General features: G+C 38.7%; 1 protein-coding gene across 2 annotated transcripts in view; it reads right to left on the bottom strand.

Annotated features, from left to right (window-relative positions):
• Positions 1-18,802, bottom strand: part of LOC145783911 (poly [ADP-ribose] polymerase tankyrase-like) — a 38,533-nt gene extending 19,731 nt beyond the window's left edge. The window contains exons 1-14 of one of the 2 annotated variants that reach the window (XM_082595671.1): positions 18,355-18,802; positions 17,274-17,490; positions 16,619-16,709; positions 6,653-6,870; positions 6,288-6,481; positions 5,911-6,058; positions 5,593-5,681; positions 4,899-5,054; positions 4,672-4,731; positions 4,036-4,202; positions 3,737-3,845; positions 788-963; positions 504-582; positions 212-349 (exon numbers count right to left, since the gene is read on the bottom strand). In XM_082595671.1, coding sequence (XP_082451797.1) covers positions 212-349; positions 504-582; positions 788-963; positions 3,737-3,845; positions 4,036-4,202; positions 4,672-4,731; positions 4,899-5,054; positions 5,593-5,681; positions 5,911-6,058; positions 6,288-6,481; positions 6,653-6,870; positions 16,619-16,709; positions 17,274-17,490; positions 18,355-18,768 — 2,256 coding nt within the window. In that variant the 5' untranslated portion in view covers positions 18,769-18,802. The remainder of the gene's footprint in view (positions 1-211; positions 350-503; positions 583-787; positions 964-3,736; positions 3,846-4,035; positions 4,203-4,671; positions 4,732-4,898; positions 5,055-5,592; positions 5,682-5,910; positions 6,059-6,287; positions 6,482-6,652; positions 6,871-16,618; positions 16,710-17,273; positions 17,491-18,354) is intronic. The other variant, XM_082595672.1, reaches the window with a different exon arrangement.
• Between the last annotated feature and the right edge of the window lie 7,637 nt (positions 18,803-26,439).

Genomic DNA, 26,439 nt, shown 5'->3' with positions numbered 1-26,439 from the left:
TTTTTTTTAATTATTGGGTACCGTGGCCTAATTATCATTGCCGTTTTAGGGTTAGGGGTTAGAGGTTAGGAACTCACCGAATCAGACTCACCGAATCGGACTCACCGAATAGTAGCAGACCCAGAAAAAGAGAGGTAGGTTTTCAATGCTAAACCAGCTAGAAAAATATAATTAATAACCTAGACTGGAATTGAATGCTTAAGCTACTAACCTTCATATCGACATCTTTTGTTTTGGGGTAGACGTCAATCAACAATTGAAGCAAATCTGGGCTGAGTCCGATTGAACAAGAAAAGTGAGCGATATCACTGGCCAATGCCAAGGAGCTATCGAAAGTGAATTTGATATCCTGAAAATTTGAAGCGTAATTTCAAAAAAGATCTTGAAGGTAAAGGATAATTTGAACACACATAAGACGGAAAAATTTCATCAAGTGCAGTTTGGGTATACACTACAGCGAATTCAAGATATGGAAGATGTTTTGTATGTAACGGTTGACCAACCTTCAAGAAAGCGTGATTTCCTTCTTTGAGACCTTTACTTATATCTACTGCTGACAATTCTTCCCCTTTGAAACCGTTTCTAAATGAAGAAAAGTCGAAAATAAAAATTGATTCTTTCGTGTTGTTGTTTGAATACAAGAAAAGCTATAATCTAAAACCAAAGTCGACAATGATTAAGAAAACAAGTCCAATTATTTCCAAGTAAATTGGTTAAACAGGAACAAAAAATCTACAAAGTAACAACCTGACATATCAAAAACCAACCAAGCGCAACAGCAACTCACTGAGCATCAGAAGAGTCTCGAAGCATCGCTGGAGGATCCACGCCTTGGTTGACAGTGAAGTCATTCAACCGTGACAGCTCGTTACACAACGACCGCAGCACCCCAGCGTTGCTCCCTCTCAGAGCGTAATGCAGCGCAGTCAGGGAAACGTCTACGGAACGGCTCTTGCACAGCAACTGCAGAGAAACAGACGAAAAATATGACCACATGGTTGATATAAGCTGATGGCTTCGCCTTAGCAAGGAAATTTCGTTTTAGGCTTTTTATTTTATATCAGGAATGGGTAACATTCGACGTGGAAAATGTGTAATTGTTTGTGGTTTCTGCTACAAGCAGGCCAAGGGTTTAGGAAATCAATCCTAGAACTGGAGTTAAACAGAGCGCAATAATGGCAAAAGCACCCAAACATGCAGCGCAATGATGTAAGAATTTCAAGCAACACGGAACATATTTTGCTGCTGCATGGCATTTTGTCATTTAAAAGCTAATAAGGAAACAGTGGGTCAATGTCAGGAAATCTCTAATTCACAGACCGCCAAGAATTACGGCTGTGGTACTTCCTCGAAGCTAAAACAGCAACGGTAGCCATGTGAAAGAAGTTAAACTTTCATTTCTTAATTGCGTGACCGAGCAATTACAAACATTTTTCAAACCAATTCAAAGGCTCCAGTCGTAGTCGTACAACAACTTATGACTTACCAATGCAAGAATTGCAACGAGTCTCAAAAAGAAGAAACAAGTAGAAGTACAATTTACAAGAAAAACTAGCGTGCAGTCCAACCTTGTCTGTCTGGAGAATGGTATGGCAGACAAGGTTGGATTGCAGTAGGAAGCTCGTCGTCGTCGTTCGTATGAAGCAGAAAGTTTGTGGTCAGCCGAATGGAAGGACTTGGAGCCAACTTTTCGTCAGATCGTCTAGTGTGCGGAGGCCTGTTATTCCATTGGGAGGGGAATAGATGGGACACCCAAAGATGATGTGGTTAGCTGTTTGCTCCGTCGCACCGCACTGACAAGCAGCAGAGTCCCTTATGCCCCAGCGTGTCAAGCAAGTATTGAAGCGGTCAACTCCCGTTCTTATTCGGTTCAGTGTCACCCACTCCCTTCTCTGAAGTTCAGAACCAAGTGGGAGTGAAGAGGCAGGAGAGACATCGAATAGAACGAGGCGAGACTTTATTTTTGGCACAGTGCTCAATTCCTCGGACCAGGCATCTGACGTGCTGAAATCAGCGAGCTGGAGTTTTGCAGCATGCCTGACAAAAGGGCGCCGTGATGGTAGGCGTTGTATGATTGGGACATAGGGAGTGGATACGCAATCGTGTAATATGTGGTTTGGATCAGCACAGGCTTTATTTACCAACGAAGACACCAGCGCTTCTCTGCGTACATTAGCGGGTAGGATACCTGACAGCACTGGAAGGTATTGCTGTGGTGTTGGTTTTAAACATCCAGTAATAATGCGCATTGTCTCGTTCAGGCAGGCGTCTAATTTTTTGGTGTGCTTGCTGCGACACCATGCCGGAGCTGCGTATTCCGCGGCACTGTAGGCAAGCGCCAGGCCACCTATGCGGAGGGTAGATGGTTTTGCCCCCCATGTTGTGCCGGTCAAGCACCTCAAAAGTCCATTGCGTGCAGTTACTTTTGCACGCAGGCCTTGGATGTGCTGCTTGTACGTCAGTTGCCTATCCAGTTTCACCCCGAGATAAGTTAGTTGATTCTTGAACGGTAACTGACAACCATTGACTTCGACCTTCAATTTCCTGTCGATTTGGTGATTATTGAGATGAAAAGTACTGACGGTAGTCTTTGTAGCACTGAGTTGCAGTCTCCACGTATTTAAGTATTCCGAAATTCTTTTCATATCTGACTCCAGTGAGTGCTCTACATTGGACCAGATTCTATTAGTGGCTTGTAGGGCTAAATCGTCGGCATAACCATATTGCTTTGACTTGGTGCAGGGGAGGTCGCTGATGTAAATATTGAATAGCAGTGGTGACAAGGTTGATCCTTGAGGCACGCCGTTTTTCAAAGAGCGAGGTCGACTACTCTGTCCATCACTGGTGTAAAGTGTGAAGCGTCTATTAGAGATCATCTCCAAAATGAATCGAACTGTGTGACGGCTAGGGATAAAACGAAGAAGCTTGAGAGTCAGTCCACGATGCCATACCGTATCATAGGCTGCAGTTAGGTCAACCAGTACCAGGCCAGCTTTCTCTCGATGTTCGAATGCATCTTCAATGTCGTCAGTGAGTTTCACAACTTGATCAACTGTAGATCGTCCATGACGGAAACCAGCTTGTTCCTTCGGTAGTTGAGGTTGAATGATAGGTTCAAGACGTAAAAGAAGCAGTCGTTCTAGGAGTTTAAATGGGACACAAAGGAGAGATATTGGTCTATAGTTCTTGGTGTCATCGGCAGGCTTTTTTGGTTTGAGAATAGCCATCACTGAAGCTTTACGCCATATTTTAGGGAGTTTCAATTGCTGAAAGCAAGCTGTATTGGACAGAATGAGATGAAAAAAGTGGTGAAGACGATCGCTGCATGAAAGGAATTAGCCACCCATGCTAGTAGGACCAAAACCGAACTTGGATGATGGTGATGATGAATTACCATTAAATTCAAACCGTAAAATTAAATGTTGCATCTGGTTATGCCGAGCAGTTATTTCAGTAGTTTTATCTTAGTGGTTGGAGTAACATTGTGAGAGAACTAGGAAGTCATAGGGTAAAGCTGCTACAATTAAATCACAAATTAGTCGATTGCAAAGCTGAAAAAAAATTCTGAAACCTTTCATAAATTTAATATCATAATGTAATTGCAACCAGGTGGGGTATCGAACCCACTAGCAAGCAATACAAAGAAGCATGCAGTCGATTGTACTTGAAGCGTTTCATTCAAATTTTAACTTCAAGACAGGCTAGTCTTTGAAAAGAGATTGCGAACAGTACGAACCTGCGGTAACTTCGCAACATCAGATACCAAACTCTCCAATTTATCAACGTCTTGTAGTATAGCGGCCCGGATCGCAAGTTTGTCTTTTGGCAAGTGGCACTCGGATTGTCTGGAATTACAGTCTGTATGAGAACATAAGACAACACACTCGATTGTTCAGGCATATAGTGCCCAAACGCTACCCCGACGGATCTAGACTGAATACTAGTAATCAGTGAAAAAACAACACATTCTCTGGGCGTATCTTTACGATGTTTTAACGTTTGGTGGCCATAACAACAATTGGGTACGAAATCTACCTTAAATCAAACGCAGGATCTTTTGCAACGACGTCAATGGCTTGGTTTGGCACAAGGCTGGCATTGCTTTTGTGAGTCTTTGGTTGAATTTGTTCCAACGCTTCAGGGTTTATCATGTATCTGACTGCACCATCGGCGTCCGAGCCAATTATTTTTCCAGACATGTCCTTCAAATAATACAAATGACTTCACAGACAACTAGTCACAGACTTAAATCAAGAGCAATTGTGATTCGGTTGAAAAAATATGTTATTTCTTAAGTTTCTCGTTCAAAAAAAAAAAAACTTTTTTTTTGTAGAAAATAACCTTGAACGTTTTAATACGACAAATGCAAAAAAATAATCATAATTCAACTTGGTTAAAATTTAGCGGTTTTCAAGGGAATCAACTGTGGTGTATCCTGTAACATTCTACAAGCATAGACCGCTACTAAATCATCACTAGAACGTATGCAAGTGGTACAAGTTACAGAGCAGAAACATAATGGAAAGTCCTGACTAAAAGTGAGCGACAAAAAATTTTTGTGAGGTGACAACACAGAAAAACGGTGATCAAAATGCGACATAATAACAACACCTCACGTAATAACTTAGTCCTGAGCCTGTATTGTGATGCACAGAAAACAAAACTACATACCGGCTTAGTTCTTGGTCGGCCACGGGGTCTTGTTGTTGATCCAGATGCACCAGTTTTGACCTGTTTCAGTTTAAAAAATGAATGGAGGTCATGTTGATCGCAGAAAAATTCGGTTTTTATTAAATAAAAATATTAGCAATGGGATTTCTCCGTGCATGGCTATATTTTCAGTGCGCAATTGAATCAAAAAAAAGTGGCGATTAAAAAAACACATCTAAACAACTTACGGAGGGCGAAGGTTTCGGAGAGGTGAGTCGGATGCTCGGACCAGATACACCGACTTCGTATTTATGGGACTTCCGCTTCACCCCTGTCGTTGGCATGTTTCCAATTTGAATCTTTCCCAATTTGCGGGTGCTGTCGACATCTTTTGAAGACTTTCGCTGATTACATCAAAAACATTTTTTAACAAACAACTTAAAAATATTAGCTCAAAATGTATTGAACATTATTCGATATGCGTGGTGGAATATTTGCGCATTACTGATGTAGTGCAGTGGTACGCTGTTGTACGAATGAGGATGCTCATACCATCATTTACAGCGAAAAAGCAACACTTTATCTACACTGGTGCCTTGAACTGACAAAGGCTACCACTAACAATGCAAAAAGAAGAAACTGTATCCTACCAAGATTCAAACCCAACATGCCGAATTAGCCATTCACTGGTTCAACGGTCTTCAAATAATTATATATCATCATGTTTGTTTTCAAGTGCGCTTGTGGTTATCGCAGTTGAGGCTTACAGTTTAAAGGTAGACGAAAGCGATTCGAAGTATGCTGCTTAATGTTTTGGTGTTTCTTGAATGCGCTTGTTAGTACTACCATTATGCGAGCATTATCAAATCGTACAAAAATAAGTAAGGAAAATACTGGTACATTTGTGTAGTCTCGAAGATTAAAAAGTACTTAAAAATTTACCTTAGCAGCTTTGAGAGCAGATGTTTTGGGCGTCATGGTGGAAAGAGGCATGTCTTCCTCCTCAGAATAATCGTCATCGTTCTCTGCAACTGGAGGTAAAAAGTATTGATGCATAACGCACAGATTTGAAATTACAAAACATCTCGATTGGGAACTTGATGGTTTGCGAACATGAACCACATGGAAACGATTCACAGTTTTTGTACTGTCTTCGTAATAGAACTATACGTGAAGGTTTGGCCAAACAGGAAAGTCTAATAGAGTCATAAAAACTTAGAACACAAATAACAAAGTCAAATTTATTTTGCTAAAACAAACCAGTTGTCTTTTTCTGTTCCTTTTGCTTAGCAGCCCGTTTGAGATTGGTCATTTTCTTTCCATCTTCATCCACATCAGAATCTGACGAGATCTCCTCCTCTCCTCGAAGACACTTTTCTAGACGGTGGTTAATTTTCTTCTCTTGAACCTATAGAGTTATCATAAGGAAATCATGATTTGACGATGGATTTAATTCATCCCCATTCACAGACAACAAAGATCAATATTATACAGTAATTTTTCAAAGGTTGGCTGCTCCGTAGTCGCCTTTTGGTGTACTTCAGGAAACATTGCCAATCTAGGACAGTAAAAAGATAGACCTGCGACCCCAAAGGCTCAAACTAAGAAATACATTAAGTTGGAAATCATACACATACCTCCGATAATTCTAATCGATTATTATCCAGCTTCTTAAGAACGACCCCGGCATACAGAACACTTTTCACGTGCAGATAATCAAAGTAGGATCTTTTAAAAAAATTTGGCTCGTCACACTTGTCCAACCATTGGACTTTAAATGGCTTGCTCGTGTTAAAAATGTTGTTTGGACATATGCACAAATAGAATCCTCCTACAAAACAAAATGGGACAATTTTCTACCATGACCGAAGACAACAACCAACAAAATAGCAACTGTGCTACATGTCTTGTGGTAACACATACTTTACACGCTCACATTACTTCAGTCCATTTTTACATTCGAGACTTAATTTTAAAATCGACTTTCAATGAGCAAACTCACCATCTTCATTCCTGACAGCCAGCACATCTCCTTTAGCATAGTAAGGAGTCCCATGAACAACATCTTGTTCGCCACCTTCGGGTTTCCGTGGCTTCCCAGAGAATCCAGGAAGAGGAAAATCTTTTTTCAATTTTCCCGCTACAGGAGACAAAGTCGATTTCTTTTGCTTGGCTCCAGCTGGAGTTAGGGTGGCTACGGGCGAGGCTGAGTTGTCATACCTGTCAATACACAATCAGTTCACAACCTCTTCCACAAAATAGCTTTTCCATGATGTTCTGATATTAATAGTGCCAACATGAAGAATGTGATTCAATTACAAGTGAATTTCTATGATGAAAATGCTTATTTAGACAGGTTGCATTTTGTGCATCCACCATCTTAATGTTGGTTTCATATATATACCGGTATATTGGATGTTCAATTGTACATACCAGTGACATCGGAGCACGAAATATCGGTGTTAGCAGTTAGCACACTTTGCGGTGTCGGAATGGCCCGTTTCGGTGAGTCCGATCCATATTCGGTGATTTTTTCAATTTTTTTTTTAAATTATCGGGTACCGTAGCCTAATTATCATTGCCGTTTTAGGGTTAGGGGTTAGAGGTTAGGAACTCACCGAATCGGACTCACCGAATAGTAGCACACCGTTGCGGTGTCCCCTTAATGATTTTGAATAAAAATTATTTATTAGGAGAATGGATGATTGCAACAGCACCAAATATTTATTAATAAATAATAAGCATATAACGAATGGTGCATGAAAGCTAGTGAAGCAAATACAGGTAAACACAACTCGTCTAAATGTCAACATATCAATGTACGTCAAGTCAAGGTGACGTTGTCAATAGGATGTCAAATGTCTTGGTTTGTTATCTGTGTCTAGCTATTGGCAACATAGGCGTCGATTACGTGGGGCAGCGCCCCTTCGGGTCTAAGACATAGGGAAGCGAGATATGTCTGGGTCTCTCGGTTTTTTGTTAATATTAACATTAACAACTTGGTAAGAAAACTGCCGGTTTTGCGCTGGTTACGCGAATGCACAAGCTACCTTTGTTCAAATTCCAAACAGCCGGCTTCGTCAATTGGCTTGTAACAAAGGTTGCGAGTCTGATCGTGCTATGGTAATTTTAGCTCGTTTATCGTTGAGTAACGAGCTTGTCTGGAAAGTCTGTTACGACTTTTGGCAAATATGTAGTCTAACTTTTTCGATTATTGGAATGATTTTTAAGAAGAATGAAAGTTCAAATAACTTTTCGATTGAATTCTTACTCATTACGAGTATCTCTGCTTCAAGAACGTCATGGGGAGTCTTCATCGCACTTCGCTGACCAAGTTTAGTTTGAACTCAATTGTTTTGATCTTTCAAGGCTACACTTGTTTTTAACGATATCGACGCACATATAGCGAGTTACAATTTTCCTTTCCGCTACTGGACACGTTTTTTCGCCTCAGTTAAACAATTGTTGGAGGACATTAGCCCTTTTTTACATTGATTTAACATTTACAGATGTTGAATCACTGTAAAAAGAGTTGATTTGCCAACTGGGTTTCCGTAATTAACTCCGCGTTCGAAATTTCCGTTAGCACTTTTTTTGTCGACGCAATTCATATTTTGTACGATTAGGCTACTTCAGCATTTACCTATTACCTCGGCAATTGTCAGCGCCAAACTAGAAGGCTGTGTGTCTTCTAAGGTGTTAGGTCAAAATTACGCAATTACAGCCAAATTAAATTATGCGCAGAATTTTGCACGACAATCGCGAAAGACAGACATCACAAATAGTGCATTATAATCGTTTAGGCTGAAAATCGGCAACTTTTAGAAATTGCTTTCAAAATTAGCTGGAAATTCTCACCCCCCCTGGAATTGGCTTACTTCAGTAAAAAATCGACGCCAATAATTGGCAACGTATGTTGAAATAAACATATTTCACCAACTTTCAATACATTTGATAGACACTTTCGGATAGGTTGATGAATGATGATGATAGGTTTTTGCACAAAGGTTTAATGATGTTGCGTTAACAAAATACACCGAAACTAACCATTAGCCAATCGTCTAATCAATAAAGCAACCTCCACCCGAAATTGTTACGACACAAGGCCAAGATAGTCACAGGGCGAAGTGGACCAACACATAAACCGCCGACGCCAGAAAGTGTCAATCTGGCCTTTGCATATTTGCTTTAAGTGATAAAGCCAAAACATCACCAATACAACAATTAATGCCTTATCTGATTTCATCGCTACGCACGTCCGATCATTGGCACATGAAGAAGAAATTGTGAACAATAGATGCTCAGTAGTTGACGGAAAAGTTTTCTGCAAGCATTTCTACTTTATGCAACAACCAAGTAACACAAAAATGTATGAATCCAGTTTTGACGCGACGCTTTGTGAGATGCGACCATAAAAAGGTTAATTTGTGACTAGTGTGTAAATTACAGTATTATAGGGTCTGCTGCTATTCGGCGAGTCCGATTCGGCTAGTCCTATTCGGCGAGTGCCCTATTCGGCGAGTTTTTGAAATTTTTGAAAGGAAATTATCGGGTGCTGTAGCCTAATTGTAATTGCCGTTTTTACATCGTTTTAACATAATAATAATAATAATCATGCTTTTATTTGCGCCCATTGCGATAACATACAGTACACTGCGATCACAGATGCGATACAACAAACGACAGGAAGCAGCGAAGTGACATATAGTTTCGAGTCAGCTGCTCCCCTTATTTTGGCTTGCCGTTAAGTGTCTTTCGCCGAGACACAGCCGCGTGCTCTGGAGCTGTGTCGAGCCCACGTGCGTTCGAACGTCGCGCAGACATTAACGTCGCCTGACGTTGAAATCGTGCAGAAAGGAATAAAAATAAAATGTTTGAACTTTTAAATAAAAATTCGTCATGTCAGTTCAGTTGTATTTATTTCTGACCATCATATCAAAAACAATACACGTCAACATAGCAAAGGTAGAAGCGACAAAACGCGAACGTTAAAACCTGCTTGAATTCGTCATGTCAGTTCAGTTGTTTTTATTTCTGATCATGATATCAAAAACAATACACGTCAACATAGCAAAGTTGTAGAAAAAGATAGAAGCGACAAAACGCAAACTTTACAACGTGCTTGTGACCGAAGTAAGTTATTGAGTTGAAAGAAATTTGGCACGGTAGCAACACCTTCAGAAAAATTTAAGATATGAAGGGAAAATAAAAAAAAGAAAATGTTACAAAAAAAAAATCATGTTTATGTCTATAAGTTAATACGTTTGAATACTGTAGTTAAAATGATTAGTTTGGATCAACAAATGTGTGGCTAGCCTGGTTATCCCGACCAGCAAAAATTTGTTACAAGAACCCAGTTAGCCTAACAGTTTCAACGTATCCTAGTTAGCAAAAGTTTCCTTTTCTACACGATTTCAACGTTTAGCGACGTTAAAACGATAGGCCACAGTTCACACATTTAGTTAGCCTTTTCATTCTGTTACTACAATGTAAAAATGAACTGTTAGGCTAACTGGGTTCTTGGAACAAATCGAAAGGCTTCTGTGAATATTTCTCAGTTTCAACGTATCCTAGTCAGCAAAAGCTCCCTTTTCTACACGATTTCAACGTTTAGCGACGTTAAAACGATAGGCCACACATTTGGTTAGCCTTTTCATTCTGTTACTACAATGTAAAAATGAACTGTTAGGCTAACTGGGTTCTTGGAACAAATTTTTGCTGGTCGGGATAACTAGGCTACGGTACCCGATAATTTCCTTTCAATCCAAGCTGTAGGCCACACATTTGTTGATCCAAACTAATCATTTTAACTATTCAAAAGTATTAACTTATAGACATAAACATGATTTTTTTTTTGTAACATTTTCTTTTTTTTATTTTCCCTTCATATCTTAAATTTCTCTTAAGGTGTTGCGACCGTGCCAAATTTCTTTCAACACAATAACGAGTCATTCCATTATAATACAACAAATTTTCAAAAAATATGCAACTATGGTATCCCACTTTTTGCTGCATTTTTGGTATATTACTGTCTTTTAAATTTGCAATCCAACAAAAAAAAATTTTCAAAATTGGACAAGCGGTTACCGAGTTAGATACTTTTGAATTTTTGGACCGTCACTAGGTGGCGCACTCTTCTGTGTAACCAATATTTGATTTTGGAGGGTATACTCAAGCTAGAACGATGGTTGAAGTGTCTATTCCACCATTTTCGAGGATGCAGAATCCATAAATGGCATTGTTTTTAGTCTTATTAACCAATTATGTTAAAAGTTATTGAACTTTTTCAAGTTTTTGGGCAAACCCCCAAAAACCCCATGTGGGAAACGAGATACAAGAAAAAAAAAACTTTTGTATGGTTGTTCCTGAACCATATTAACTATAGAGAAAGTAATATAAGATGACAGTTCTACCCTTTTTGCAATACAAGCTGCAGATGTTGAACTTTGATTAGTAAAATTCAAATCAAATTCTGTTCTTTATGTATACTGCTATTTCAATAAAAACTTTGTTTCATCACAGATGGCATTGTTATAAATATCCTAAATATTGAGAACTATAATGCAGCAAAAAAACAACATTTTAAATTTTTGTTCAAGTCAACTCTATAGCCTACAGCATCATAAAAACTTGTTCAGTGCAGTACGGTATGCTTACAGACTACAGAGTGATGAGTTGTGGCATTTGCAGGGTGCGGACAAAGTCCTTGGAGTGCTTTAAAGTGTAATGTTTCTGTAAATAGTGAATAAAATCGCAAAATATTTTAACGGTGTATTGCCAAGACAGTAACTAACAATCGTACAAAGTTTTATATATTATATATATATCATACATATTCAATCTGTCTCCCTCTGGCCTGAATAACACGCTCAAGTCTACTTCTGAAACTCCCTACCGCTTTATGTAGGGTTTCTTCGGGTATTTTGCCCCATGCTTTGTTGAGAGAGCACTTCAACGCCTCAACTGAGTCATGGGATGAAGCACAGGCATCTGCCTCCAAAATGGACCAAACACAAAAGTCCATTGGATTCAGGTCTGGTGATGAGGGCAGCCGAACTTCCTTGCTCCAGAAATGAGGAAAATGGTTCTGGCACTTTTCCTGGGTTTTCTTGGACGTGTGGGATGGCGCACCGTTTTGTTGGAATGTGTATGGCTTCCTTTTGAAGTGTTTCTTAGCCTCTGCAAGGGCAGGAGTCAAACTTGTTTCAATGTACGAATTGATGTTAACTTTAGTGCCTTGTGGAACAATAATGAGGGGAGACCTCCAGGTTTTGGAGACAGCGGCCCACACCATGACAGAAGACAGTTTCTGGCGCATGAAAACTTTTTTCATGGAGTCAGGAATGTCTGCAGAAGACTTAACAAAGATACGATCATTTTGTCGGTTACACACTGCTTCGACATTGAACAATTTTTCATCTGAGAAAATGATTTCTCCTGTGTCCCCGTGACTTCATTCCTGACCTCATTTTGTTCATCTGAATTTTAGCTCGATCGAGTCTCTTTTCTTTTGTGAGGTCTGTTTTGGATATCATTGTAATAAGACTATAATTATAATCATTGTGAGAACGGTTTGGTATAGCCTTTCGAAATCAAGATAAATGATTCTTTTTCTTTCAGCAACGGTTGAATACCGTAGTTTCTGAACACAGCATAGTCATGGTCATCATAAAACTATAATTAACAAATATTATATAGGTGAAGAATTTATTATTTCGGCTAACAACTGGCATCATTTATTCTGAAAATATTTTCTTTGAAATTGTGCCATTTGTGTCTGTTTATTATGATTTTAGAAAGCTATGCTTTTCAATGTTCTTAAAACGTGCTCGATAAAATGTAAATTAAAGTGCGGTAATGTAGTTTATTTAAGCACCTCACAGATATGGTTAAAAGCCCAACAGATGCCTCTCATACAAATATTTTGGGAGTAATGCCGGTAGCTCATGAAACAGTATGGTTTTTATGGCATCTCCAGTTACCAATACCAATGTTTCAATAGTAACAAATAATTAAATGAACCTGAGTATTGAGTAAGCCAATTCAAATTGAATCTATATGGGGTGAAATAGTCTGTGAGGTTTCTAATCATATCGATGATATACCAGTACCGTACCGGTACTAAAATAATTTATCGTTTCATGTTGATTGCAATCACTGATTACAGTTCTACCCAATGATAGTAAATGTTGAAATCTCATACCGGCAGCTCATGATCCTTTCCTCCAAAAGGGCAAAAGCACTTCACCTAATAGCTGATATTGTCATAATTTGTGTGAACTGGTAAATTGATTTCTTCTGGTATGGTAGCGATAATCATTTTGCACTCCAGAGTCTTGGATCATAGATCATACCGGTAACAGTAAAATTGGCTCACTTTTTATATTTATTGGAGACATTTGTAATGAAAGTAAATTGCAAAATAGCCTAATAGTATCATATCCATGCATAAAAATTTTTTTAAATAAGTGCCAGTGTGCCTAATTGTTATTTACTGGTCTACTTACTACCTGGAGTCAAAGATGCTTAACCAAACGCAAATTACAAAGCATCTTAATTGATTGTGAGATATGAGCAATTTAGCAACATTTGGTACTTTAATGTCATAATATAAACATGTTACATTCAGTGTTGTTGCAAAGGTGTATTAGTTTGTTGTGTTGCCAGCCATTTGCTGTTCTCATATAGTTTCAACTTAAGGTTAGGTTAGAAAGGCCTTGCGCATAGGCTAAATTTGTTATGTTTTGATATTTTTCAGAACTTATTGTAAGTGTTCAAGTATGCTGAGAAGTGTAAAAAGCTTAACACATCAGTGAGATATTTGACAGATGATGAGTGAAAGTGGTTCTCTTATGATAGTCAATAACTCTGAAATATTTGAATTTTGAACTAATATATATTGAGAAAATTGGTAGCCAAGCAATACCTTTCGGTTGGAGATAAAGGAAACCTATGGAGCAACTTTTTTTGAGAGCAACTTTGCAATGCAATAAAATGAAAAGGATAGAACTGTCATCTTTATTACATTATCAATAGTTAATATGGTTCATGAACAACCATACAAAAGTTTTTTTTTTCTTGTATCTCGTTTCCCACATGGGGTTTTCGGGGTTTGCCCAAAAACTTGAAAAAGTCCAATAACTCCTAAAATAATTGATTTAGACCAAAAACAATGCCTTTTGTGGATTCTGCATCCTCAAAAATGGTGGAATAGACAGTTCAACCATTGTTCTAGCTTGAGCATAGCCTCTAAAATCAAAAATTGGTTACACAGAAGAGTGTGCCACCTAGTGACGGTCCAAAAATTCAAAAGTATCTAACTCGGTAACCGCTTGTCCGATTTTGAAAATTTTTTATTGATGGACTTCAATTTTTGAGAGCTACAACATAATTATGTTTGAATCATAAGCGCCGAGTTTTCAAAATAGCTGGGCGGGCGAACACATACTGTCACGTCATAAAGGTTATTTTGTGCGTTTTTCAAAAGGGTGATTTTGCTAGGTTGTTGGGCTAGCCTAGTTTTACATTTAAGTCTATGTCTCCTCTAACACGATTTGGAAACAAGTAATAAATATAATTGGTACGCAACAACGTCTGGTCCTGGTAATTCAGTTCCGCATATTTTTTGTGATTGGTATGTGCGGGTTGCGGGACGAAAACTGCAATACTGTACTAGTTCCATAATTACATTACTATTGTTGATACAACACGATAACACACACACAATACATCGGTGGGTTCATACGATAAGTCGCTCCTAGCGGGCGCACAGATAAGAAACAAGATGCTGTAATGCAACGCAGAAGCGATTTTACGGCAATTCAGCTCCCGAGAAGCCCATAGTGGGGAAAAGAACGAAAGGTATAAAACACTTTTTTACAAACGGCGCTCCATAGCATAGTTAAACAAAAAATGTGTTTTTCCGAACAGTGCTTTCGGAGATAAACTGCGCAATTATTTTGTCTTTGTCAAGTACATCAACTTCTTCTTTGTGAGCGGTCATGATGCAGGCATGGTTGGTTAAGACGTTTCTGCGTCATGGTCGTTCGCAAGTAGGTTTTCACTCTTCGCAGTGTGCTAAAAGATCGCTCCGCCTCGCATGAAGTACACGGCAAGGTCAAATACAGCTTGGCAAGTTTAGTGATGTTCGGATAAACTAGCTGCTTTTCTTCTTTGCTTAAATACGAACACAAATCGATTGATAACGTCGTTTGAGAGAAAATTACTCCTTTGAAGAACAATGCTACAGTTTTTACACCGATTTAACATCTGGCGATGTTAAAACGATGTAAAAGCAGTGGAAATTCAGGCCTTAAAACTCGTGTTTTTTTCCGGCAGCCATCGTGGCCTACCGAGAGCTCCTTCTCGACGGCCAAATCTGCGCGCTTGGAGGCCAAAATACAATAACGATAGCACAAGTAAATAGCATTAAAGTTGCAACAATGTTAAAATGATCACTTAGCGTTGTTGAAGTCTGGGCGACGTCCTGCAATAGAATCGTTGTACCACGCATTAAATGCTTTATCGGGATTGTAATCCGGTATTGCGGGACCATCTAACGACCCTAAATTGTTTTAACTGCTCGCAGCTCAGTAAATTGTTTCAACTGCATACCACCTTTCATAAAACCTGACCATTTATTCCGTTATGATGTCACCATTGAGGGTGTGAAGTCACTAACCCACAGCGTTCTCAACTATGAAGACACGTGTTTTACCCGGGGATGTCAACTAACCTAGTTCTCCTTTTTAACAACGATTCAATGTCCGACAACATTGAATCGATATAAAAACGACAATATTGCCAGCTGATGTAAATTACCACTTCGGATTAACACTTCGTTAAAATAAACAACGGGAATTGCAAACAAGACTTACAGCGCTGGTGATCGCAGCTGGATATATTCAATACAACAGTAGTGACTATGATGCGCTGACGTGATTCTGCGTCACTCTTTGATACTACATATTTTCGACATTTAATCCACGATCATTCTATTGCGAAATTAAATAATTGGCTAGAAGAAACCGGCGGCCAAACTTGGCCGACGGAGAAGGTAGCACAGGCGGTCATTCAAGCACTACTTAGCGGCGATGGCCGCCGGCTGCTTGGCTTGAAATTGCTGTCAGACTTTTGCCGCGAATGAAGTTCCTCACAGGTTTGCGCAGACAAACAACGCGGCTGGACACTTTTGCTCGTTTAACGGCGAATCAACGTTGTTTAACGTTGCATGAATGTAGCAATGGCAATGATTGACGAAAATTAATCGCTTAATTAGTAGGTCTAGTAGGGCCTATAATATGGCGACAGAACCCTGCGAATAAGGTAAGTAGGCTAGTATCAGAAGGTGGCAGATGGTTACAGAAATTTTGGGACTTAAAATTGCATTGATTTTTTTTTAATTCCTGAAATGTCCGGCGGGCGTGGCCCGCCCGGGACTCGGTGGTTTGAACCATCTTATTCTGAAACCTAGTGGTTGCGTTGTGTTGTATTATAATGGAATGGCTCTAACTTACTTCGGTCACAAGCACGTTTTAACGTTCGCGTTTGGTCGCTTCTACCTTTTTCTACACCTTTGCTATGTTGACGTGTAGTGTTTTTGATATCATGATCAGAAATAAAAACAACTGAACTGACATGACGAATTCAAGCAGGTTTTAACGTTCGCGTTTTGTCGCTTCTACCTTTGCTATGTTGACGTGTATTGTTTTTGATATGATGGTCAGAAATAAATACAACTGAACTGACATGACGAATTTTTATTTAAAAGTTCAAACATTTTATTTCTATTCCTTTCTGCACGATTTCAACGTTAGGCGACGTTAAAACGATGTAAAAACGGCAATTATAATTAGGCTACGGTACCCGATAAGTTCCTTTCAAAAACTCGCCGAATAGGGCACTGGCCGAAAAAGACTCTCGCCGAATCGGACTCGTCGAAACGGGCCCTTCCGATTATTATAGATACCTGCGTGGCCGTTTCGATTTTTGTCTAGTTCCGACAAAAGATGGTGATTGGGCTGTTCGTTTTTCACTTTGTGGCAATCTTCCACGCTTTCCTGTATAATGTAAGGCTGCAATTAATATACGGTACTACTTAGTACTTACATCAGATAAAGTTACTACTGTACTTTCTAAAACCTCTACAGACTGTTTTGCCTTAAAAGGTAGATCACCAGAAGGTCCTGAAAAATATGCAAAAGCAGTAAATCGGTATAATCCCTGAAAAGATATTAAATATTATTAATTCACGATAGTAAAACGTGGCTCCATACTTGACACCAAGCAGAGCAGCAAACAAAAATTTCGATATACTAATCCCTGGATACAAACAAGAATATGGTGACCTTATTCTTTTCTTTGACTTTCCTTCAGCAATTATGCTCACCAGTCACCATTCACCAAACTTATTATATTCTGAGTAGAGAGCTGTATTTTTTGAAAGTCTGTTGATGAGTTGGATGTCGAACCAGCGTTGCATGATTGAAAAAAGAGCACCTTCTGCTGTACCATCCTATCTACCAACTACCAATTCAATAATAATAGGCCTAAATTTTGAATACTAAGTCATAAAATATATATACAATTCATACATGAATTTATAATGTTTCAAATTTTCTTACGTTTTAATTCTAACTTTTTTTCTGATTCTTCCATATCTTCTTTTTCTTTCTGTTTGCTTTCGTCAAGGTTGTCAGTGTCTTTCACATCTTTCTCTGCATTTTCCTCAGCATCTTCAGGATCTTTCTGACCACTTTCTTCCGCATCTTTCTGACAACTATCATCTACATCCATCAATTCAAGAGCACTGGCGTCAATAGTGGAAAGATGTTCAGAATTCTACAAGACAAATGTGGAAATAGAGTAAGTGCAGCAAAGTAACAATGACACAAGAAATTGGTCAGCTAAAGCGTCTGGCTACTTTTAGGATGTGTTTGGTGAAATTAGTTCTCGACTCTGTCATTTCTCCAATCTGTTTATATTTCAATCTTTTTATCCAACAGCGTTTGTAGGTGAAACGTTTTTTCGGTTCACTCCCATTCACAAGCTTTTTTCACAAACAAGGCAAAGTCTCTCACACTGATGAGAATTATTGCTGATAAAATTTTGCAGAAAGCCTTAGCGGTGAGTGGGTGACCTATAAAAAGTTGAAGACTAGTTGTACACCTACTTGGGAAGCAGTGCGTTTAAATACAAGTGCAAATATGTTTTAGGGCTTTGTTTTTGTTATTCTTACCAGAGTGAAAACATGACATCAATTAAAGGATTTTCAAAAACACAAAATTTAACTGACTTTTTTATTTAGGCTGCCGGGTAAGAGAATTTGACAGCTGGGAAGAAGCTCTGATAGGCCATACCGCCGGAAAAATCAAGGAGCTTAATGGCCTGATGTAAATAAACTAGGCTATGTCCTGAAACATACAATGACTACAGACAAGCTTGGTTAATCACCTGCCGGTTAATTGCATAAATTGTTTTTTAATTCCTCAATCACAAACCATAAGATAATCAGATACAATCAAAACTCGGACAATCACCTACTTTGATTAAAAGCTTGGCAAATTGACTATGCAATTATCTGTTTTTGTCTGTTCCAGTACCAATGCTATATCCATCTTAAAATAATTTGCAATGTACATTGATGTAAACACACATTTTAGAATACAGGTACCATTTTATGTGCACATACATTTACATACCAACCTTGATTTCATGATTCATTTTTTCACTGTCTTCAGTTTTTGAACTCTCTTCAACGTTTTGCTTTTCCACTTCCTGTTCGTTTTTTTCCTCAGCATCAATCACATCAGATTTAGCATCAGTATTTTCTGGCTCAATTTCAACAATCTTGCTGTTTTCTGTTGTTACTGCTTCAACTTGTGGTGCTTCTTTTTCTGGTTCTTTTTCTGCATGTGATTGCTGGTTTTCATCAGGTGTTTCAGCTTCTTGACTAATTGTGTTATTTGTTTCAGATTCTGGCTTATTGTCTTCACAACTTTCTTCCGTGGTTTCCATTTTAACATCCTCATCTTCTGTGACAGAAGAAAGGTCACTTTCTTTCATCACAGATCCATTTGGATCAAATTCTTGAGTGGGTTGATTAGTTTCACTACTCATTGTGGATTTTTACATGTCATGGTAACCAATGAAATCTAATCTGGAAACAGAGAGGATTATATTATTTTTTTTTATGTACTGTACCTATAGAATATTAACTCATTTTTCTTCTTTATTTCAATCTTAACCAAACTAATACAATGTGCATCTGAACTGAACTGGAGCATTGCCTGTTTATACTCTATAACGATCAAATACAGTAAATTACACACTTTGCTGCAACAGCATTATGTGTTAGGTAAGTAAAGTTTATTTTGTTCTGTTGGTAAATAAACCAAAATCTACAAAACACAATTTGAATATACACAAATAATTCGCACAAGGATGGCAGAAAAAGATCAAAAGATCAAAGTCAGCTGCCATTGAAGCACTTAAACAAAACAGCAAAAATAAGAAACATCAATATAGGCTATTCATTGTATCAATGTGAGGTGGTGATATCTTTAGTATCTGATAATTTTGTCTGTTTAAACAGCTACCGGTACCTGCTACTATACAAAAACAACTTTTGACCAACATAACCTACACACAGTGGCGTATTTAGAAAGTTTATTAGGGGGAGGCCAAGACATTGTGTCAGTCAGCCGTGTAGCGGCTGACTCGGCGGCTGGAGGCCAATGGGGGTCTGGGGGTAGTACACACGGGGTAGTCACTGGTAGTAAGCTACACAGAAAGCTCAAATTTGATGAAAATGGCTGTTAATTGGTTCAATGTTTTTCTACTTGGGTTAAAATTAGACTGGTTTGATCCTTTAAATAGGGTATACCAAAATGTCATATGATGTGTCAGAACGGGGGGAGGGGGTTAGCTCAAACCTTCAGATAAAGGGGGTCCAAAATCAAGAGCAAATCCGCAGAAGTACTGTATGTTACTGTTCCAATCAATGAACCAACAAAAGATATCAAACACTTCAGAACATAAACAAGAACAATAAGTTTAGTCAAAGAACAATAAGTTAGTCCTTCCGACCTCGAATACCTTTAGATTTAGACCATTCTCGGCAATTTGCAATGACAAACTTACAGTTTAATGTCTGCATCATACTAGAGTACAATATCCTTGTTTAATATACATCCGAGCTAGACCATACAAACGTGGCTTGGTCATGGGGTAATAATTTTTCAGGTACTTTAGTGAACTGAAGCATTGCTCATTGGAGGCAGTTGTAACTGGAAGCGTAGCAAAGATTCAAAGTAGCCTAATTTATGGATAATCGGATAAGTGCCGAGTTGTTCAGCCGCTTGACACGCATCTACAAGAGTCGCAGGTCGTTTATTCACAGAAACTGCAAGCCAATTCGCTCTTCATCTTCGCAATTCAATAGTAGCTGCAAAGCAATTGCTTGGTTCAACATCCAGCATTTCATGGTAGAAGTCGAAAATCTCATCGATTGCGCAGTCCTCATCGTCATGAATCAATGAAGGCAGAAATGTGCTGACTTTAAAAGCTAGCGAGCAGTGCTCATCGAATCTCTCGTGAATTTGTGCCATGCAATTTTTAAGAAAAGGAAGAAAGACTGTTGAAAAATTACATTGCAAAAAGTATAGCCTACCCCCGCCCCCTGCGCTAGGATGAATCATCTGAACAGTTATTGCGCTACAACTTTTTTTTTTGCAAAATTTGTATTTTTGTTATTTTTTTTACCTGATCATTAGGGGGAGGCCATCGCCCTTTATCCTCCCTCCTAAATATGCTACTGCCTACACATAAGTTTTGGATACATACTGCTAATTATTTTTATTAAGCCTACCAGCTCTGCATTTCATAGGATATACACTTATACAGTAGTACAAAAATCACATAATGACACTAGGCCAGCATTTCTTAAACTGGGGTAAATTTACCCTTAGGGGTAAATTTCCTCGTTTTTGGGGGTAGGCTAAATGAGACTAAGCTATCAATCAAAATATCCACATCAGTTGACGGGACAGAAAAATTGTGCCGGCTGTAGGTATTGGTATTGTAGATATCATTTCACCACTTGACGGAGATAACTGGAGATGATCTCAATCAAAACTTGAAGGATGACATCATCAGCTATCTTCAAAACTTGCAAGAGGAGTTTGAACGATATTTTTCCGAGATAAATACTGGCAGCATTTTGATGAAAGTTGCAAGAAATCCTTTTGTATGTAAATTAAAAGATGTTCCTGAAGCAATCCAAGACGAATTTATAGAATTAACAAACACTTCTTTTTCAAAAGATAAGTTTCACTCTTGCACCCTATACAGTAGAAAAGCTTTGGGTTAAAATATAACATTGCTATCCAAGGATAGGTATTCAAGCTCTGAATGTTCTGGTCACGTTTTCTTCAATTTAGCCTACCTATGCGAATGCGGCTTCTCTGCATTGCTTATTATCAAATCTAAAGCACGAAACTGACTTCATGTTGAATCTGATATTCGTTGTGCATTATCTCCTACTTCACTAGCAGACATTGAACATGAACAAGTCGTTGCCAAAAAGCAAGGGCAGCCGTCGCATTGAATATAACTGATGGAATTTGTTACTTTCGTTTTTTATTAAATGAGCACCATTTTATCTATTGGGGGTAAATCTGATATTCATCTTTGTTAAAAGGGTAAAACATACAAAAAAGATTCAGAACCCCTGCACTAGGCCATTCCAAACAAAGGAAGAACAAGCTAAGCATTAATTTTAGCCATGGCTAGTCATACAAGCGGTCAACGGGGTTGATCTCTTAACAAAATTTGGAGCTGGTACACAAGTCCCCCCCCCCTCTTGGTAACTCATGACAAAGAGAAATTGACCAAAACATGTGGATTGAAGTGTGTGAACAGTAAAGCAAAGGTAAAGTAGTTTCACCCTATATGTTTGGTCGAGTCCTGTTTTTGTCATGAGTTACCAAGACTTGGGGACAAGACAAGTACCAAGGGGGGACTTGTATACCAGCTCCCAAAATTTTTACAAATAGGCCTAGCATAGTTTTCTTTCTCAAGATTATTTCTGATTAATGAATATACAGTAGGCTACCATAATCTGTGACAACAAAAGATTAGCAAGAAATAGGTGGAAATAAAAAATACTATTCAATGAAGATAGAATGAAAATATACATAAAGTTTGAACACAAGAAAATCCGATGCTCAAAGTCAAAGTGGTGCCGTACGTAACTGCTGTTTTTGTAGCCTACACTATTTCTTTCAAAATACGGCTTAATAACATTGAGCGATAATTAAAATCACATTAATTAAAATAAGGACAGTGATTTAATTCAAATTACATTCATATTTGAAACTAGGGAGGGCTATGCAATGGGGTATCCCAATAAATTCAAGGAAGTGGCTGCATTTACGGCGCCGTAAATACAGCCGTTCCATGCCTTTTTTCTAATCTTTACGTCGCAATGTTATGGTTTTATTTATTGTCGCTCTACAACAGCTAAGGTCTTTTAGCGACAGGGCTCATTTTTAATTTATATCAGGTTTACGATGTTATCACATTATTACCCGACTCATTCTCACTGCGCTATGCAGGATAAAACACAATCGGTACCGTTTTTAAAGTCTTCGGCTTGACCCGACCTGGAATCGATCTCAGATCTACCAGCACCAGAGCCGAGGGCGAAACCACTCGGCCACTGAGCTGGTTACTTGTATCTAAAACAGCATGAGTATGGTAATCTGCCTAGCCTACTTAAATCAGTACCCAGACTAGCTGGTTCAATACTGCCACACGGATAAATAGTCAAAACACTCTTGAGGTGTAACAATAAGTATCATGGGGCATCGCAGGGTTTCTTCAAGTTTGTGGTGCAGTACATAAGCTACTTTCAGTCAACTTACACGCAACGCCATTGCTCTGTTTTTTGGTCTGTAATGGCATTAAAAACATTAAAGCTTTATCGCCACCTACTGTGGCGCTTAAACTATGCTTCCTCCACGTGTTGCAACTGCTACATGGCGCCCTCGTTGCCAAAGTTGAGTTCTAAAAAAGGACTCTTTTTATTGAGAAGCTTTTTCGAAGTTCTTTGCAATGAATATCAAGTCTTCAGCAATGCTCTTTACATGTTTCACTCTCCTTTCACGCATTACGACAATACCTATATGGGCAACAACAAAATTGCCTACAAACGTTGGGACGCTTATTTTTCTGTTGCTTTCAACAACGAATATTTGATTGATTGAATCTTTATCCTTGGACTAGGAAAGCTTCTTGCAGAGTTTAATTCTGAAATTTTCGCATATTTGAGTGTAGAGGCTTTGAATCACTGACGCAGGCCCGATCATCGAGATTGACAGAGTAAAGTTTCCAATTGTTGAAATCTTGTTGTCGGGAATTATTTCATCTATTAGATGCCGCTGAATGGAAAGCAGTCCTTAAAGTGCGTTACTTAAGTGCACACCAGCGGCTGGTTCGACTCTCGGGGCGTGCACATAAGCAATATTTCACAATTTTTGTTATTTCAGTTTCATGTTTTATTTCCAACCATCAAAGCAACAAAAAACAATAGGCTATCACTTGCCATAACAAAGTGTAGCGATCCATTATTTCATCATGTAAGTTTTCCTGCCTTTTACTATAGTGAACTAGTTTAACTTAAATTTATTTCCTAATGTTTCTGTAATTTTCCATGTAACCTGCTCCCGAAGTCAATAAGAAAAAGGGAACACCAATAAAATGGTTTGTTCGTCCTTTGACGAGAGCTCACATCAAACCAGCCCAGTTAGACCAGTTTTCTGAGAGCTGAACTGGTCTAACTGGGCTGGTTTGATGTGAGCTCTCGTCAAAGGACGAACAAACCATTTTATTGGTGTTCCCTTTTTCTTATTGACTTCGGGAGCAGATTACATGGAAAGTTACAGAAACATTAGGAAATAAATTTAAGTTAAACTAGTTCACTATAGTAAAAGGCAGGAAAACTTACATGATGAAATAATGGATCGCTACAAAAGCAGGGGTCTGAAAAAAGGTGGATGTAATAAAACTGGAAGGTTAGGCGTGCTAGGGAAAGAAATAATTGACTAAAACCTTTAAGGCAGTGGTTCTCAACCTTTTTGTCTGGGTGGACCCCTTTTGGTGTCTTCGAAGCGGTCGCGGACCCCTAAAAATTTCAATTTGAAATGTTGGTATATCGCGTTTCCTTATGGAATCATATGTTACATAAGTTTCAAAGCAACACACTTAAAAGAATTTGCTGAATTCGCAACGCACTTGACGAATGATGAGATTGATGAAATTATGTTATGACTTATGAGCTATATGTTGGCACACAGGATCAAACATCGGTAAGCTGTATGCTCATTTGATGTTTTTCTATAACTCTTATCAAAAGTTAATAGAATACTTGCGACTGTTACAAAGAATTTCTCCCTTTTTTTATTTGAAATCAATATTAATTCGTTATAATCACAGTCATTGCAAAACTGTGAGTGGTGATAGACTCCTGAGTGCTGACTAACGTTTGTATTTCTAAATTAATCATTGATCAACAATCTGTTGTCTTAAAAGAATTTAGTTGAACATAGCCAACATAGCCTTATTAAAAGGTTTAAGTAATTTATATGATATTTTAGTTAAGAAACCAAACCTTTGTGCAATGTCCTTAGCGATTTCAAACGATGCACCAGTGCGTTGCGACTTACAGTTTAGGAACCACTGTAGGCTAATACATAAACAAAGCACAAACAATTTTTAAATTTCTTAATTTATCCGTCATGTTGAAAACTCGGAAACTTTCGCGGACCCCCAGAAATCGCTTCACGGACCCCTTGGGGTCCGCGGACCCCCGGTTGAGAACCACTGCTTTAAGGGTTCTGGCACGGTCGCAACTTCATGAAAAATTGAAGCAAAATGTGAAAAAAACTCATTGAGAATTAAAAAAAAAAAAAAAAAAACTTTTTTGTTAATGTGTTTTTTTTTTTGTCGTTTAGTAAGCCTACCTGCATTCTCAGACATATTTGTGCAAAACTGGTCTAAAAATATTTTTAGTTGAAAAATTTCTTGGTTTGGTTTTTGAATCTTTATCCTCGTACTGATAAATCCTTGGGACCGTAGATCATTCCTGATAGTTTTGCATACTTGCAGACAATGCAAAGGCTTTTGACGCAGGGCCGATCACCAAGGTTGACAGAGTGAAGTTTTCGATTGTTGAAGTCTTGTTGCCGAGGATTCATTCCCACCATTAGGTGCCGCTAACCAACTGAGATATCGCTTTGAAGTGTTATAAAAACCAAATCTGCGTAGCAATGCAGATTTTCAGCTACATCAGGGCGGCTGTGGACTCTTCTTCAAACCATGTTCAAACAAAGAAATCCTGGAGAAAAAGGTAATCCTTGAAATTCTCATCAGATCAGACCCTAGCCTAGACTTTTCGAAAATCGTAAAACTAGTTAATACCTAAGATGCACCGAAAATCACCAAAGAATGTGTTTAATTTCATTTCACCTAAAGTAGGCCTAAACAATGAATGTGAAATGCAAATGGAAAGTGACACCATGTAGGCTAACCTACCAATGATCGAGCGTAAAATCACTTTATACGAAATCTCACAGGGGCAATATTTTATGTAGACGAGAGCTTGTTTACAGACAATGGTATTAGGCTACTGGGTATAATTAATTCTGAAAGCATTGTTTAGAGCCCATAGCCATCTGAAGGCCATGTTTGAGCCCAATAACTTGCTTGACCAAGTCTTTTGGCAGAGATTATCAATTATCTTCTTTCTATTTTATGTCTCATTTCCCGAATGTCAGGGTGCGTATTTATAACATGCAGATAGCTGCCTAGAGGAGGTTTATTAGCCAATTAGAAGACAAGATCAGCCGATTGCAAGCGTGTGACTCATGCAGGTTATGAAGCAAGTTAAGCGAACATTTCGCTACTGTTTTAAGCAAGAATCAACTCTCTGGTTGAGTCGGGGACATAGTGAGAGAGTATCATATAGTGAAGCTCACTATATCCCCGGGTTGAGTGCTAAAAGGGTCACAATGACTGCAGTCGGCTGGTTTATAAGGAAAATTTTTTTTGCAATAGTGTCTACCTACTCGTCAAAACATCTTACCTGCTTACCGGCGGATTGGCAAGGCACACCCATCACATCATGGTTGGTTTTGAATCTTTATCCTTGGACTAACAAAGCCTTGATAGGTTATTCCTGGTAGTTTCGCATACCGGTACTTAAAGAGGCTCTTGACGCAGGGCCGGTTACCAAGATTGAAGTTTTCCGATTGTTGAAGTCTTGTTGCCAAGGAATTATTTCATTCACCAGGTGCCGCTGAACGGAGAGCAGTCCTGAATGCGTTGCCCAAGCGCACACCCCGAAAATCGAACTAACATTTTTTTTATTGTTGGTCACCGCCTCCAGGGATGTTCAGTCTTGTTTTTGCTAGGGACTGGCACATCTCAACAATGACTTAGCCATCCAAAGCAGTAAAAACACTTGAATCGAAGGACATCCTCAACCTTTGGCAACACCAGCCTAATGTATTTTTTTTATGATGTAACGCTGCAAACCCACCCCAACGTGTAATTCTTTTATTCGATTTTTGCCAGTACCAGTAGCCTACCTCTTTTGTAACAGCCTAGCATACGCTCACAAACTATGACAGAACATTTTCCACGGCGACGGTATTCAGCGGAGTTCGATGTCTAAGCTGCCTTGTGAGTCCGAATTACTGTTCTGGCGTTTAAAAATTCTGGACAAGACCA

This window comes from Aplidium turbinatum, chromosome 15 (assembly GCF_918807975.1).
Source record: "Aplidium turbinatum chromosome 15, kaAplTurb1.1, whole genome shotgun sequence".
NCBI classification, from domain to species: Eukaryota; Metazoa; Chordata; class Ascidiacea; order Aplousobranchia; family Polyclinidae; genus Aplidium; species Aplidium turbinatum.
The sequence above is the reverse complement of the archived record's forward strand: the minus strand, read 5'-3'. Positions and strand labels throughout refer to the sequence as shown.